The sequence below is a fragment of the Stenella coeruleoalba genome (assembly GCF_951394435.1).
Source record: "Stenella coeruleoalba genome assembly, chromosome: 13".
Classification (NCBI taxonomy): Eukaryota; Metazoa; Chordata; class Mammalia; order Artiodactyla; family Delphinidae; genus Stenella; species Stenella coeruleoalba.
The window spans coordinates 66,471,660-66,489,925 of NC_137159.1; the positions used below are offsets into that span (position 1 = coordinate 66,471,660).

Here is an 18,266-nt window from a genome sequence, read left to right on the forward strand (position 1 = left end):
TAAAACTTTGAAAGCATTCTGGTCATTCTTTAATTTAGAGCAAAATTAAGTTGTGAAGTGTTGTTCAGGATTATTGAAAAAAAACAGTAGTTATTTCAAACATTTGCATGATACTTAACAGGTTTTTAGGCCATATATTTCACTATATTCTAACCAGAATCATTTAAGATAGGGCTTGTTTTCATAATTCATACTTGAGAAAACTAAGGTTCAGAGGTTAAGTCACATACTTCCCAGTCATGCAGCTGATAAATCACAGCATTGAAGACAGGTCTTTATAAAGTCTAGTGATCTTTCTAGAAACTCTTCCCGAAACTTCTCCTCTCTTTAAACATCAGTTTATCTGACTATTGTACTTAACTGTTTAAAAGAGCCACTGTTTTTAAAAAGCAGGTGGAAATTAATCTGCTTTTTCTTAGTCATACTTCTAAGCCTGTGGGCCTCCTGTGATAAACACCTGCGTTTACCAGGTGGTAGCACACCAAAACTATACATTATTTTGTTTGAACAACCCTTTGAATAGTGATTCTCACATCTTAGCAATAGGTTATCTTTGCAGTTTTGTAAAAAATCTGATTTCTTGGCTCCACCTCAGGGACCAATCCAGTATAGTGGGAGGGAATGGAGACATAATTCACTGTTAACAAGCCTCCCAAAATGGTCAAATTGCAGATGATTTTAAAGAACATAAATATGGGCCTTCCCTGGTGGCACAGTGGTTAAGAATCCGCCTGCCAATGCTGGGGACACGGGTTCGAGCCCTGGTCCAGGAAGATCCCACACGCCGCAGAGCAACTAAACCCGTGCGCCACAACTACTGAGCCTGCGCTCGAGAGCCTGCGAGTCACAATACTGAACCCGTGTGCCAGAACTACTGAAGCCTGCATGCCTAGAGCCCGTGCTCCACAACAGAAGCCACCGCAATGAGAAGCCCGTGCACCACGATGAAGAGCAGCCCCCGCTCGTCCCAACTAGAGAAAGCCCGCGTGCAGCAACGAAGACGCAACGCAGCCAAAAATAAATTAATTAATTAAAATAAATAAGTAAAGCAATGCCCAGGATCACAAAACCCTTAATGGTGCTTTGAAATGTATATTTTTTTGCCTTAATGTAGAAAAGTTTCAATTTGGGAAGTACCAATATTTTAAAATAAAGAAGCCATACAATTCATATCCAATTTAGGATGAGTATCCATGCTAATTTCTCCTCTTAGTTGTGCTTTATTTCTATAACAGATATCTTCTTATCATTGCAATGTGCTACCTTAAAAGGAGTTTTTCAGTTTAATCTTGCTCTATTCCCAATTCACACCTTTCCTAGATTAAGTTTTGGTTTTATATGGCTCCTCGTGGGAAACCAGTGTTAAAAAGTGACATGCAATTAATTAGTGGATCTGTTTGAACTGTGAGGTATTTTTAACTGTTGTAAAAATGAAATCCATAAACCTGTCTCTGAATATTGTACAGTTGGTAGTTTCCAAATCCTGCCTGATCAAAAATTACCTGTGGGGCTTCCCTGGTGGCGCAGAGGTTGAGGGTCCGCCTGCCGATGCAGGGGTCACGGGTTCAAGCCCCGGTCCGGGAAGATCCCACATGCCGCGGAGCGGCTAGGCCCGTGAGCCATGGCTGCTGAGCCTGCGCGTCTGGAGCCTGTACTCCGCAACGGGAGAGGCCACAACAGTGAGAGGCCCGCGTACCGCAAAAAAAAAAAAAAAAAAAAAATTACCTGTGGACTGATTTAGGCCTGGGCTAGGGCCCAGACTCTACATTTAAACACCTCATATATGACTTTTATGAATAGGTATTGAAAACTGAAAATAGAAAACAGTTATGGTATTGCTATTTTTCTCCTCCAATCCCAAAGTAGCCACTCACAATTGTAACTTAAATCATTACATAATTACTAACAGATATTTAACTCAGAATATTCACTTTAGGACAGTCTCTGTACACATTTCAGTAAGCCACTCATTATACAGTATATTCACCTGTATTTGGTTAACTTTTCCTTCCCACAGCAAAATCATTCCCACTAGTGGTTTCCCATCTCAAGTGCACAGTGTGTTTGCTTTTCTGTAAACAATTCAATCTGACTGGATCCTCCATATTGCTATTTGTTTTTGTTTTTTTGCAAATGAAGTTTTTAAAAGGAAGGGTGTAGAGGAACTTGCTGCTATGGTACCTGGTGCAGCCACCTGAAAGTTAACCTAGTGCTATGACATTTTATTTGTTCATATATACTGAATTATAGGTGTCAGTGTCTGAGGCAAAAGTCATCTCAGAGAAGTTAATATTTGTAAATTCAGTATCTCCATGTGGAAATTAGGTAGAGTTACCTAAACCAGAATGTCACTTTATCACTGCCAACTGAAAAAGCTATAGCTACTCAAAGGTAAGATGTATGTGTTCATAGATAAAAACTAAGATGATTACTAGACAAGGATAGTGGAAAATAAGTAGCAGTTTTGCACCAATGCAAGACAAAATATACTTTATTGTGACAGCAAATGCACATAGTGCTATAGGTAAGGCATGCTACTAGGAATCTGCATATAATCAAAGGCTGGTATGGAAATGAATGGGAATCAGTGTTGTGTCTTAATGCATGAAGATTTAGTCCATGGTGAAGGAAAGAGAAGAATTTGTGTCCACATATCTCAAATGCAATATTATACACCTACCAAATCAGAGGCCTATGCCTCTAACCAAGAGCCCAAAGGCAAATAAGAGAAACTTAATCCTAACTGTACTCAGAAATCACATCTAGTATCAATAACAGAAAGATTTTGCTAACTAATTTGAGGCAAATTTCATCTCTAGACAAAGACCTAGAAATTGAGCAAACATCCATTCATTCATTTAGCCAATTTTAACGCCATTTATTCCACCAGAAATACTCGAATATCTAGAAATAGTTTGGATAGAGAGACATTTACATTTTAATACTTCATAATGTTGTAAATTTTGGGCTAAAATAACCCCCTGAGTCAAATTTGATCCCTTTCTATTTGAAGGGGCCAAGTAGAATTTCAATTTCAACAGCTAAACTTCTGAGGGAAGATCTGAGAAAATAATGCTAGAAGATCTAGTCCTTTGATGTAACTATCAGGCTCCACAGACTTGTCAAAATCAATGCAAAACTGAGGAGGATAGGTTGAAACACTTTGCAAAGCAGTAGTTTTAGATAGGCTGCTTCACTTCCCTCCTTTTAAAACAGATGCAGATGAAATGCTTTCTGCATGAATGCACACTGACATTCTGTTCAACTGTTTTCTAAATGCAATACTGTGGATTTAAACAGTATGCTTTAATTTAAACAAAGTAGAATCTTATACACAATTTAGCTTAAGAGATGAAAAGAAACACTACTATGAAAATTACTTAACAAATACTCTGCTCTTTTAAAAGGTGATTTTAAAAGCAACACAGGACCAAAAACATCCAACTATTACTTTATTTATATTACTATGCTTAAGTTACATGGAAAAGACAACCAAGCAGTTCTGCCCCATATCAGGAAAAGTTTCCAATCAACACCAATTATGTGGTGACAAGTAACTAGGAATGGTGACATCTTTGGGTCAAGACTGACAAGGAAGAATGGGCTCTGATGCTACGGTTCATCTCCAACAAGAATATGGCACAATGGCCAGCACAAGCCATACTAACACTGAACCTTTAGCGCTGGTCACAAATTCGGATCTCTTCTCTGAAGCTAGCAAATCAAGTGAAATAACTGGGTTTAAAAAAAAGTTTTAAAATGAAGCCCAAATAAATTTAAGAACCATGCTCTTGACACATTTTCCTTTCAAAATTTACATAAAACACTTTTTCACTCTAATGGTCCAGATATTTTTCCTCACATAGCCCACCATGTAGCTGCAGATAGACTATTCTGCCTCAAGATGTAAACATAGGGGGGAAAAAAATTAACGGCATCCGCATAATATTCTCTCTACACACTGCTGTTGGATGGAAAATAGAAAATTTAAAAAAAAAAAAGAAAGAAGGAAAGAAAGGTTCCATCATAGATTCTCACAACCTCTTGTTCCACAGTTCATGAATCCGACTCTGATGCTAAGGTGACAGTGTATGTAAGTAGATTTTTGTTTTCAGTGAAGAAGACCTGGGAAAAAGATGGATTTATCTCTTTTTCTTCAAGAGTTATCAGATGGTACATGCTCCTCAAAGCCCTCACTTTCTCGAACTAGCGCACGTTCTAGGATCACACGGCCTTCCTTATAACGCTGGCTGTCTTCAGTGGCAAACTCATAGATCCATCCCAGTTTGCTATTGCAGTTTTTGCAGCTCACATCTCGAACCATGTGGCGGCCAGTGAGCATGACCCGGTCTTGAACTTCACTGTACTGCAGGTTAACTACCTAAGAAACATGTGAAAACAAAATTGCAAAGCCATGTAAGTTATCTGCCAAAAATGGTACACAATATTTTTGTTGGTGCAAGAACAGCAACTTCAGAAAAACGAATAGCAGTTGTTACTTTAGTCAAACCTACAATACATTTCCCAAGAGCTATTTTTACAAACTGCTGGGACAGGTAAGCATCTGTACTCAACTGGACATCTAATGTAACCATGCATTATTGTATTAGTCTAAGTCACACTATTATACACGTTAGTTACACTTCTGTGTTATAGTGAAGAGTCCTTAACTTGGAGTCATAAAACGTAGGTCTGGGTCCAACTGTTATAATTCACCACTCGATGATGAGTACAACTATGGCTACCAATGCAAAAGAACCTAGTACGCAACAGGTACCCCATAAAAAGAAATTTGGCAGATTTGTTTCTGAAATTACATTTTATCTATAAAGAGACTGGGGTAGATTGCAATACATAGTTTTCAAGTGGGTTCAGAGAATCTGTGAAGAATTTCCAATGATTCTTAACAACCAATAATCTTCCACACTTTACTTTTCTGTAAAGAACCAGATAGTAAATATTTTTGGCTTTGACGGCTATATGGTTTTTGTTATAGCTATTTAGCTCTGCTGCTGTAGCACAAAAGCAACCATAGATAACACATAGAAGAATAAATATGGTTGTGCTTCATTAAACTGTACTTACAAAAACAGGCAGCTGGCCTGCCATGGTGTGCCAACCCCTGCTCTATACCGAAATGAAGAGCAAGGGGTATATACGCTATCAATTCTTTGAGAGAAAAAACTTATTTCTAAGTGGAACAGGGGAGTGTCCACTGGAGAGGTTTAAGTTGAACTTCTAAGAACAGGACCTTGGACTAGTTCTGTTCCTTAGCGTAAAGTATTTGGAAATTCAAGTTTGCTGGTACACATTAGATTCCAGGAGGCAGAATCACATCAACCAATTTCAAAGCCAGCCAGAAATTAGAGAAGGAGGCAGACTATACACTAATGTGTAAGTCAGGAAGCGCTCTTCCTGTTAGCAAACCTCTTAGCCAAATCATAATCAGAAGGATGACTGGTAGGCATAAGTTAAAGCAAGGGAAGTTGGTTAGATGATCCTTATTCACTTGCACTGTCAAACTATGACAGCTTAATGCAGCTACCTCTCTATAAGGATAAATCCGTGATATGGGGGTATCTTGGCCCCTTCAATAGTCTGTGAAGTAACTACCAAATTCTTACACTGAATGTCTTCTGAAGCAACGGAGACCACCCTTCTTATTATAATACAATCTTTAAACTCTCAACAATCAGTTCTATAGAGCACAGCTCTCATTCTGACTCTTCCTGGCATCTCCATGCTCTGAGGGGTATTCTGGTACTGCTATCAAATATATCCACTGAACCCACTTAGGAAATGAAACTGGTTTTCCCCACCAACCTTGTTAAAAAGAAATGCTCTGCCAGTGGCGCCTGTGAATCGAGTGGAGATGAGTTCTGAGCGGTTGGTCAGGATCGTATCGCAGTTTGCACAGGAAAACAGACGGGTACCACCAATATGATCAAGGAAAATCCTGCCCATTTTTATAGCTGAAGTTCTAAAAACCTAGGAGCAAATGGAAAAGGACAAGAAACACATTATGATTTTTTGAAAAAATTTGTTAGTACCTACTTGGTGGTGTCATAGAGAACCATTTATATACACATATGTGATCTCTTTATAGTACTTAATACGTGAAATAGCTGACTCTGAACAAAAGGATCCAAAGTTCACACACTGAGGAAACAAATAGGCATACCCAAACTAAGAACATTTTAGAAGCAGTAAGTCAAGGAAGTAAACATGCTTAGGAAGGCCAAAGAATGGTATCACTTCTCTTTTGATGGGTATGAAAAAAACAGGAAGACAGTGGAATATCAAACTGAATGATGAGAAGTACAAGCAGAGAGGTGAGAAAAGAGGTTTAGCACAGGGTTAAGTATACATTCTGAGTATGTGTAATTTGAGAAAAGACTTGTGGGATGAGAGTGGGATGATCAGATAAGAGTAGAAAAAGGGGCGATCAGAAAACAAGAGGGTAGTCTGGTTCGAGAGCATGGGGGGCCTGGCTCTCTGGTCATCAGGTGCGTCAACAACCACGAAGGGGTGATGGCACTAACAGTAGTTAAGTTTGAGTCTGTGGAGCACTGTACTAGGATGCTTTACTTATTTCAAAATCATCACGACAACTCTGTGAAGTTATCGCCCCCATTTCAAAGATTACCCAAGGTTACTAACTGGTCAAAGGTTACACAGTTTCAAGTACAGAAAATCGTGACGGGAATACGGCTCACCCAAGTCAAAGCCAAAATTTTTCCATTACTCTAACACAAGAAGAGGACACACAAGATGGTCTAGGCTGGCATAAGGCTAGTAAAACAAGAACAGAGAAGAAGGGAAAGATGAGCCGTCGTTATATAGCTTACTATTTTTAAGAAATCCTTCCAATTCAACAAATCACAGAAGTTCTGAAACATTGCAAAAAATCTCTGAATCCAACTTCTGAAACAAGGATAATCACACTCCAATATTTTAAAACTTAGGAGAGTTAATATATGCAACTCCTTAAATTCACTGCAATTAATCGCCTAAAACAGTATTTTTAAGATCTAGACATAGTCAAGAATACACTATAGCTTTTCATTTTAAAAAGCATTTATTCCTGCGTGTAGTGATCAGCTCCTATGTTTTAAATATTTAACATTATATGTCTTTAAAATGGCACGCAGAGCTAACACAGCTACCACTATGGAAAAGAAAAATCTAGAAGCCATGTGTAATCCACTGTCATCTTAAACTTGGGGAAATTCCATTACAAATTAAAAATTCCATTCCTTCTAACATCTGTCAACTTCCTCAGCCATTAGGCAGTTCTAATGTCATCAGAAATGTCATTATCACAAAGATAATTATGACTCCCATTACACATTATGATATGGGAGTTTAATAAAGAATGAAAAACAAATAGTGACTATAATTACAATGTATAGCTTGTAAAAGGAAAGCCAGTGCACTAACAAAAGTGTCAATGAGTAAACCCTGGGTAAAAACACAAGACTTATGAAATGACATTTAGCTTTCTGATTGTATTTCTGCAAAACGACAACAGAAGGTAAGACTTGCTGTCTATTGTTTCAGTCTCTAGGATAGCATTACTTTTCCCAGATGCCTAAGAACACATTATTTGTTATGCAAAGGTCAAAGGCTGCAAATCTGAGGCCTGCTGGCTGAATTCATTTGGTGGCAGAGGCATACAGCAGTGAACAAAACAACCCTTCCCTCACAAAACACAAGTGGACATGTTTAATCTGGAGCACAGTTTTTTACTTTTAATAAAAAACCGCTGAGAATCACTTAAAATTTGAGAGATTTCATTAAGAGCCTGTATTGGGCCTTTAAAAAAAACAAAAAACAATGGGGAGAGCTGGCAACACAGGGCATATATTCTCATAGGGCAACAACTGGCTAGAGGTGAGTGGTGGCTGCGACTCCCCAAGCTAGGCCATTTCATTTGCTTTGTGTCCATTCTGTGCCACAAAATTACTTCACCTGTTAAGACATTTGAGTTTATGACTCTTGATATAAATTAAGCATTCAACAACCCTGTGAGTAGTTGATTTTGGTCATCTTTCTTAATACTGGTCATTTAGAGAAAGGAATCAACAGCAGGGTTTTATAGTCTCACCTCTGAAGACATAGTCCTCAGAATCTATATTTCTCTGAAAACTAGTATTTGTGCAGTAATTTAGCCTCCAGCTTGGGCTTCTGGGAACTGTTACTTTCAAGCCAATTTTCCTTCAAACTTTTAAATACAATATTCATCTTGTAAGTTATTTCAACCATAATGCAAGAATAACTATATATTTTTGAATTGACTGTGACAGATACAATACTATTGAGGAAAATGTTCAGAACTTCAAAATGAACTCTCCTGATACCTTCTACCTACATCTCTATCTTTGGTTCAGTATTACAACATAGCTGTGGCCATCTGCTTGCTACTGGATACATGCAAACTATTTCTAAATGGGGTAAATAGATTTAACATGCCTTCTCTTCCCTGCTTCAAATTCAGACTATTTTTAACTTTTACCCAGCTATTTTTTACTGGATTCAGTTACATGATTCATTACCAAGACTAAAAATATCTGTACAGAATCACTATTCCCAGTTGCAGTTGCTATTTGGAGAGTTCTATATATGTTTATAAAACTGTAAAATGTAGTTCTAATTTGCCAAAAGAGAGAAGCCTGAATGCCATGGAATCCAGCAGAAGCAAGCAAAACACCACTTGCTGTTGAAGGTCTCTGGGACATAGAAAAACCTTCGCAGGCCATTGGGTCCCAGGTGTTAGGCTTTAGCTTCGCTGGGCTAGGAGTGCAACCTAGTGCTCACTTCCCCTGTGCACATTCGGGAGGACTGACGTCAAGCAGACTGCCACTTCCTTACAGAAGGGCGAAGGTTATTAAAAAGCTAACACATAACACCTGAATCAGGTTTCTCTGGACCTGGACAATATATTGAACTCTGTCTTAGACTTAATAATATGGGACACTGCATTTGGTACTTTACATATCACATTTAATCTTGACAATTTCTAAAGTAGATATTATCCTAATTTTGTAGAGGAAGAAATAAAGACTGTGACTTTATGAAACCATCCAAACTGGGATGTGAACTAAATTCTGCTCCAGTTCTTTTCACCCCACTTACTCTCTAGTGACCAGAAGAGACAGCCAGATTCAGTCCTTCTCCCTCAGATTTATCATGCACCCCTCCTGTCTCCATGCTGAACCTGCTATATTCCCTAACTTTGTTGATGGCAACTCCAATCACTCTCCTAAACTAGAAACCCTGGCAACTTCTTTAAGAAACTGCAAAATTGACAATACCTCCGCGATCGCTTTTCGAGGTCTTTCCTCCCCCTCCCTCATCAATGTCTTAGTTCAAATTCTCATCACTTCTAGATAAACCTCTTGTGGTCAGGGAGTGTGCATTAGTAAATGCAATATACATTCACAGGTGCCACTACATTTATGCTAAATTAGATAGTGCTACAAAAGGTACTTCAGCCTTACTTACAAAAGACATGGACTTCAGCCACCCCTTTCTAAGAGCTTATACAGACCACTCCTCTACAAACTTTGAAACTTTTTATCTGACAGGATAGAATATAGCTGATTCTTTAAAAACAATTTTCTTAAAGGAATAATTTACATAACATAAAATTTGGCCATTGTAAGTGTACAAATGAATGACTTTTAGTAAATTTACAAAGTTGTGCTACCATCACCACAAACCCTTTAGCTTTAGAATATTTCCATCACCTCCCCCAAATCCCCACAAACCCTTCTTCAGTCAATCTCCAGCCACAGGCAACCAATGATCTACCTTCTGACTGTTTTTACATCTAAATTATTTCCCAGATATGCTAATCACCTTGCTTGGATTTAGAAGAGTACCAAATATCTTCAGTCACATATCTCTAAAATATCTTAAGAATGAATTGCTTTCACAGATGACTAATGTTCTCTGTATTGATTGTGGGGGCACTTACTGTGTCCCTAAGTAATAAAATGTGTGTTATGGTATCAGTGTTGAAGTTCAAGTTTATAACCAAAATTAGCCCCAAACTCATCATTAATTAAAGCTTTAAGACGCTCTCTTCCTTTTTAGCATTTCAAGCAAAAAAGAATCTAATAATTTTAATTTTTATAAGTGCCATTCCCCAAATAATTTAATAAATAAGGTCTCTTGGGTACTAGATTTTCCTTGCTGTAGGTTATTGAAACCTTAAAAGGTGGAAGTAAGAAAATTATCAAATTTGAGTGTTTAACTGGAAGCCTAACATCAGTTCATTTGAAATTACTGGAAACAGTAAGGTGTCAGGTTGAAAATATAAGTGAAATTCACACATGATATGTTGATATTTTAGTAATTGATTTCAATTTCCTCCCTCTTCAATAAATAGAATTTAGCTACCTAGAATTTTCAATTTCTATTTTAATAGGAGACTCCAGTGAAGCAATAGATTAAGACCTTTACCTTTTTACAGTTTTTTAAATTTATAGGATTTATAGAATCTAAGAGAAAAAATAGTTTTTCTCTTTCAGAAATCCATGAAAGACAGTCTCCAGGAATGTATTATTTTAAAAATTAATACATTATGGACTATATAATTTCCAGGTCAATAAAACAATTTTCTAAAAAAAGGTTTTTTGATTTAGTTTTTTAGAGCAGTTTTAAGTCCACAGCAGCAAAATAAGGCAGAGATTTTCCACATGCTCCCTGCCCCAACAAATGCATACCCTCCCTCATTATCAACATCCTTCACCAGAGTGGTACATTTGTGACAACTAATGAACCTATAATGACACATCATAACCACCCAAAGTCCATAGTTTTTTAGGGATCACTCTCAGTGTTGTACATCTTATGGGTTTAAACAAATGTATAATGACATATATCCATCATTATGTTATCACTGTTTTAAAAATTCTCTGGGCTCTATTCTTCCCTCCCTCTACCACCAACCCCTGATCTTCTTACTCTCTCCATAGTTCTTCCTCTTCCAGAATGTCATACAGTTGGAATCATACAGTATATAGTCTTTCCAGATTGGCTTCTTTTTCTTACCAATATGTACTTAAGGTTCCTCCAAGTCTTTCCATGGCTTCATGGCTCATTTCTTTTCAGTGTTGAATACTATTCAACTGTCTGGATGTACCAGTGTATTTATCCATTCACCTACTGAAGGACACTATGGTTGCTTCAAAGTTTTGACAATTATGACTAAAGCTGCTATATATATCCCCATGCAGGTTTTTGTGTGGATATAAGTTTTCCATTGGGTAAACGTCGAAGAGTGTCACTGCTGGATTATATGGTATGTTTAGTTTTTTAAGAAACCACCACACTGTCTTCCAAAGTGGCTGTACCATTTTGCATTCCCACTAGGAATGAATGAGCTCTACAACCTCACCAGCATTTTGTGGCGTCAGTATTCTGGATTTTGGCCATTCTAATAGGTGTGTAGTGGCATCCCACTGTTTTAACTTACATTTCCCTGATGACATATGATGTGGAGCATCTTTTCATGTGCTATTTGCCATCTGTGTATGTTCTTTGGTGAAGCATCTGTCAAGGTCCTTGGCGCAGGTTTTTTTTTTTTTTTTTTTTTTTTTGCTGTACACAGGCCTCTCACTGTTGTGGCCTCTCCCGTTACGGAGCACAGGCTCCAGACACGCAGGCTCAGCGGCCATGGCTCACGGGCCCAGCCGCTCCGCGGCATGTGGGATCTTCCCGGACCGGGGCACAAACCCGTGTCCCCTGCATCGGCAGGCGGACTCTCAACCACTGCGCCACCAGGGAAGCCCTTGGCCCAGTTTTTAATTGGGTTGTTTTGTTACTGTTGAGTTTTAAGAGTCCTTTGTATATTTTGGGTAACAGTCCTTTATCAGATATGTCTTTTGCAAATATTTCTTTCAGTCTGTGGCTTGTCTTTTCATTCTCTTAACATTGCCTTCCACAGAGCAGACTTTTTCATAGTAATGAAGTCCAGCTTGTCAATTATCTATTTTCATGGGTCATGCCTTTGGTGTTGTATTTAAAAAGTCATTGCCATTCTCAAGGTCATCTAGGTTTTCTCCTATATTATCTTCTAAGAGTTCTATAGTTTTGCATTTTACATTTAGGTCTGTGATCCACTTTTGAGTTAATTTTTGTGAGTGGGGGTGTAAAGTCTGTGTCTACATTCACTTTTTTGCATGTGAATGTCCAGTTGTTCCAGCACATTTAAGGTTATCTTTGCTCCACTGTACTGCCTTTGGTCCTCTGTTAAAGATCAGTTGACCACATTTATGTGGACCTATTTCTGGGCTCTCTATTCTATTCCATTGATCTATTTGTCTGTTCTTTCACCAATACCATACTGTCTTGATTACTGTAGATATATATTAAGTCTTGAAGTTGGGTAGTGTCAGTCTTCAGACTTTATTCTCCTCCTTCAATACTGTGTTGGCTATTCTGGGTCTTTTGCCTCTTTATAGAAACTTTAGAAAAAATTTGTTAATATTCACAAAGTAACTTGTTCGAATTTTGACTGAGACTGCATTGAATTTACAGAACAAGTTGAGAAGAAATGACATCTTGACAACATTGAGTATTCCTATCCATGAACACGGAATCTCTCTCCATTCATTTGGTTCTTGTTGATTTCATTCATCAGAGTTTTGTATTTTTCCTCATATAGATCGTATACACATTGTTAGATTTGTACCTAAGTATTTCTTTGGGGGGGGCGGGCGTGCTAATGTAAATGGTACTGTGTTAATTTCAAATTCCACTTGTTCACCACTGGTACTGATTTATACACACCACACACACATACACACTAACAAATATCCTGTTCATTAGTCTGGTTCATTGCTGAATATATTCTTTAAAAGCAGGGGTCAGCAAACGAAGATCTACAGACAAAATTCAGCTCACCACCTATTTTCATATGCCCCAAAAGCTAAGAATGCTTTTTACACTTTAAAATGGTTGGGGAAAAAACACTGAAAGAATATTTTGTGACATGAAAATTACATGAAATTCAAATCTCAGTGACCATAAATAAAGTTTTATTGGGACAGAGCCATACCCATTTGTTTATACTTAGCTGCTCTCTCACTACAATGGCAGAATTTGAGTATTTGCTACTTAAACCTTATGGGCTGCAAAGTTCACAATATTCACTATCTGGCCCTTGACAGAAAGTGTGCTGACCCTTGCTGAAAAAATTGTTTGGAGAGCAGAAGAGCTTTTCATTTAAAAAGCAGACAGTCTTTCTCAGAAAAAAAGGAAACTTGATTGGCATTCAGGTTTAAGGATCAACAGGAGTATCCAACAAAATCAATTTAATCCCACTCCCCTCTTCTTCATGGATTTTCTAACTAAAGTCCTTAACTTTCTGTAGTAAATTCAGCATGTTGAAGATCAACAATACAAAGATTATAAAAATAGATAGTATACCCAGCTGCTGCCTCCTTCTCTCTCCACCCCTAGGATTTAAACAATGTAGCTCAAATACTTGAACTCAGGGTTCAAATCTCAGCTCTGCCGCTTAAAAGTTGCATAAACTTTGGGTAAGGTATCCTCACCTCAGTTTCTTCATCTATAAAACGGTGACAGCAGTACCCATCTCTGAGTTGTGAAAATTAAATGGCGATAATACATTTTGAGAACAGTGCCTGGCACACAATAAATGCTAAATAAAGATAAATCTAGTAAAATTAGATTATCTTCTTCAACATTCTCCACCTGAACTTCCCCCTCCAATTACAGATGAAGAAAGCAAGGCTCAGAAAGGATATGAAACAAACAATATTAACTGGCTTCATTTCCTGTTAATCACTGCAAAGCTAAGTGACCAGGTGACAGAAATTACATGCAGGAGGAAAGTTAGAAACCTTGTGAAGCATCTCAAATTCTCAGTATCATAATTCTAGGTCTTAAAATAGGCACTTGACCTCCCTGTAACTAATAATCCAGTTGGGACTCAACCCTGGCAAGTAGAATTCACAGGAGGAGGAATCACACTTCCCAGCCCTAAAAATACCAGGGAGGCATCTCTAAGAACCCTCTGGTGGGAAAACACCCAATCCACAGATAGACTTTTCCTTTGTAAAAGAATTATTTCCTCAGGGCATTTCCACAGACCACAAAACACACACTCTACCCAACTCTAGCTATCATTGGACAGGTAAGAGGAGTTTTTCCACTGCACTAGGAGGTGGTGGGCAAATACAAGACACAAAAACTCTCTCCTGCAGGGAACTGAGTGTGCAGGAGCCTAGTGCAGAAAGGGTTAAAGGAATCTGCCCTTCCAGGAAAGGCTGTGTTTTGCAATGGTTTGGCTAAAATGGAAACATGCGGGAGCAAGCTTGTATATCTGGTTTTCAGTCTCTTCCCTCTCCAAAAAGGGAAGGAACAAAACTCAAAGGACTTTTAACAGTGCTGGGCTGATTACTATAATTAGCATCTAACTCTACTGTTATCTCATCAACTATTTCATACCAATTTGTGATGAAGTTCTATTGAAAACCTACAAGAGAAAATAATAAATTTAGTTTGATCCACAAAACCAATTTTCCAATTTTTTTTTTTTTTTACAAAATGTTCACCAAGCCAAGGTTTCGGTGACACAAGAAAGCTATGCTTTCCTCTTGTTCTCTTGCAATACCTGACCAGTTTACTTTGCTGTTTCAAATGATGTTCTGGTTGTGCAATCAGGTCTTCATTTTTTTTTTTTTTTTTTTTTTTTTTTGCAGTAAGCGGGCCTCTCACTGTTGCGGCCTCTCCCGTTGCGGAGCACAGGCTCTGGACGCACAGGCTCAGCAGCCATGACTCACGGGCCCAGCCGCTCTGCAGCATGTGGGATCTTCCCGGACCGGGGCACGAACCTGTGTCCCCTGCATCGGCAGGTGGACTCTCAACCACTGCGCGCCACCAGGGAAGCCCTCAGATCTTCATTTGACAGTAACTTTTATATTTTTGTTCTTGCCTGCTAATAATGCCTTTGTTGTTGTTAAATGTTTTCCAAGTTCACTGTTTCTATAATTCTTATTGTTCAGTTATCTCCAGAAAATAAGACTAGTCATGTAACTCAGTGAGTCAGCTAAACAATCTGAGTTGGTAATCGCCCCAAAACAGCTTTTGGCAAGACAAATTCAAGATCTCTCATTTGCTGTGATGCAATACCATGAGTCAAAAAAGCCTCTAATTGGATGGACTGGAGTACAATTTAACTCTCTGGTTTCCTGATTCAGGTGTCAAGTAGCAAGTTTCATGTCACACCTAAGGTTCAGTTCCTACACCACCAAGACATTACTACACAGGATTATCAGAGAAACTGATATTGGTTTATATAGCCATTTAGGCACTATGAAACCTAAAGTGATAATCTGGGCAGGATTATACTTGGTAGGACTATCTTCACATCTTAATATTTAGGATTAGCCTCATGTCTCATGGACTGTTTTTTTGGAGGGTAGTAGCTAATTTAATCTCATTTTTAGACTTAATTTTGGCCTTATTTCCCTTCCTTTTTAATTTTCTAAACCTTTTTTTCTTTCCTACCACTTAAATAGAGCAAAAGAAAAGGCAACTAAGTCTAGGGAAAGGTCCTCAATGATCCAGCCAGATTATTTTAGAAGCAGCAACATGTATTTTACATGTTAAAATCCAATTTAGTGTCCCTGTATAGAGTTAAATAACTTACTTAAGCACATTTCATCAACACCCTCTCCTATAGATAAGATGGCTGCCAGAAATAAACTTAAAAAAGAAACAAAAAAAGCCAAACAGTAAGCCTGTATTGGGCACTGAGCTGGGTGAGAATGTGATAAAGGCAGACATTGGTTCTTTCCAAGGAGCGTGACATTTTACCTGGTATTCCAGTACAAAGCCAGAAAGATAATGGCATATGTGGAAAATACTTTGTGTGCCAAATTCCACAAGCTCTACCTTCTCACTATCTATAAAGGCTCTGGGCCTCTTTTTTTCCTCCTAGGCCTCTGTTTGCCTAATAGCATCCCAAAGCCTCTTCATTTTCTAGGTCTAATTAATATCAATCCACTCTAGGATGCTTCACTCTTCTCACTGCCCCATTTTTGAACTTCTACAACATCATTTCATAAATTACTAATATTTAACTGCGTACTGTTACCCAATTTCATTTGACTATGCCTTTTTACTAAAAACTGTGCGTTTCTAGAGAAAAGATCATAAATTATTTGCAATTTCCTTCTTACCTAACATAGCGCGAGTATGCAATAAACTTTTAGGGAAAGATTCCACCAAGACGCTTCACATCTGGCACAAATATGTACCCTGGACACACTTCATGCATTTTGGTTCGTCTTTTGTTGGAACACAGCTGCAACACTGCATATGCAACTGTGCAAGATTAGCTAATACCCTATTGCCCCCAGTTACTTCAGCAGCAAGTCTAATTTCCCCAAAACACAAGGTTAGCCTGAGGTTACTTCAGGTTTTCCATCTGTCAAGGAGATCTGAAATAAAAATCCTCAGATTACCAACAGGGCTCTGTAAACAGAAAAAATTTAAAAATAAATGAGCTGTACACCTTCCCAGACTCTCCGCGCAAGGGGAGATTAATCGGTGTCGGGATTAAACAGATCTTTGTAGTATTCCAATTTTCCAACTCCCGCTGTCCGGAATACTCATTGTCCTACCTACGAGTGCAGAATAAAGGGGTGACCAGGGTGCGCATACGCCCCACCGACAAGGAAAGCAAGGATGCTGTTCGCGTGGGGCAGCAGGCGGCCGCGCGACACCCCGCGCCGGTGAGCACCGCCGCAGCCACCCACGCCCCGCGGCCCAGGCTAGCCCCAGCTGATTGCGGGCACGTGACGCCGCGGGCCAATCGGGAGGGGCCGGGGCCCGAGCGCGGCGCGGCCGGGCCTCCTCCGGCACAACAAACACGGGCCGGAAACAGCTGAGCGGGCGGCCCCGCGGCCCCGGCCGCCCGACGGCCGCCCAGCAGTTGCGCCACGCCCTCCGTCAAGCGTACCCCTCCCTCGGCCCGGGGATCTCCTGGGGTGCAAGAAGGCAGGGTGGCGGGCATCCAGCCTTTGGGGGGCAGCAAACAAAAGCCAACGCCGACCCCCGCTCATGGCCAGTGCCAACCGAAAGGGGATGTGGCCCCTTTGAAGGACAGGCCACGCCGTGGCGTTATTAACGCCGCACATCTCGGAGTCGAGTTCGGACTTCACCTCGGGGCCGTGGGCGCAGGCCCCGGCGGAGACCGCGGCGGCGCGGAGTCCGGGGCGCGCCCCCGACACTGCGGCGGGGACGCGGCCCGTGGGGGCGGGGCAGCCCAGGCGACGGGGTTGCTGGCCAAACTGCCCGCGGAGGGGCGCCGGAAGCCCCGGCCGCGACGTGCAGGGCCTTAGAGGCTGCGCTGGGGCGGGAGGGCGCGGGCGCCGAGATGGAGGTCGCGTCCGTTGCGGTTGCGCCGGTTGCCCCGGTTGCGCGGCGGGGGCGGGCTGACGGCGGCCGCCGCGCCTGGGCCTCACAAAGAGGAAACAGGCCAGCTCGTCAGCCCGCAGCCCCGGCACCGGAGCCCGCCCAGAGGGGCGGGGGTCGGCCGCGCTGGGACCCCGGAGGGAGCGCGGGGAGGAAAAGGCACTTCCTGCCTGGGCCTCCCGCCCCGGGCCGATCCCGAGTGTTTCGAAGCCGCTGACCCAGAGGGGCGCCTCAGCCCCCCTCAGGCCCCGAATCCAGCCCCCGACCGCCGCACTCACCCCGAGCGGCTGTAAGATCCACGGCCGCCAGCGGCTCTTCGGTCCTCAGCTGAAACGAAGCCCCCTCAGCCAGCGGAGTCTCCAGGTTTAGTCAGGCCCTGGCCTTGGCCCCGCCTCTCCCTGGTTGGGCCTCAGCGTCAATCACCCGGCGTAGCCCCGCCCCTCGAACAGTCGGCTCTCCCGGTTGGCCCAGAACGCCCATCATTTCTAGACCCCGCCCTCTCCCCGGCACCCAGCCCTTTCCGCTGGGCCCCGCCCCTTCTCTGGCTCACCCTCCCCCACCCCCGCTCCCCTTTGCGTCGCGGCCCGCCCCTCCCAGAAGCCGCAGACCCAGGGCAATCTCCCTGCAGCTCGCCCCGCCCCTGACCCAACGCCCGGGACTCGGACAGCCAATCAAAGAGGCTAACTCTGCCCCCTCTCCAGACGCAGCCAATGTGGAGAGACCTGAGATCCACCCCCTTCCCAGCTGAGAGCACACAACACAGCGTCCACGTGAGTCAGCTTCTTAAAGGAGACTGCCCGGCCTTTCTAATT

At 41.2% G+C, this 18,266-nt stretch overlaps 1 protein-coding gene across 1 annotated transcript; it reads right to left on the reverse strand.

Annotated features, from left to right (window-relative positions):
• Window positions 1-1,730: 1,730 nt before the first annotated feature.
• YPEL5 (yippee like 5) lies at window positions 1,731-17,881 on the reverse strand. The gene is made up of 3 exons (XM_079940089.1): window positions 17,733-17,881; window positions 5,824-5,988; window positions 1,731-4,381 (listed from the first exon to the last, which is right to left on the reverse strand). The coding sequence occupies exons 2-3, from the start codon at window positions 5,962-5,964 to the stop codon at window positions 4,157-4,159; spliced, it is 366 nt and encodes a 121-aa protein (XP_079796215.1). The 5' UTR covers window positions 5,965-5,988; window positions 17,733-17,881; the 3' UTR covers window positions 1,731-4,156.
• Between the last annotated feature and the right edge of the window lie 385 nt (window positions 17,882-18,266).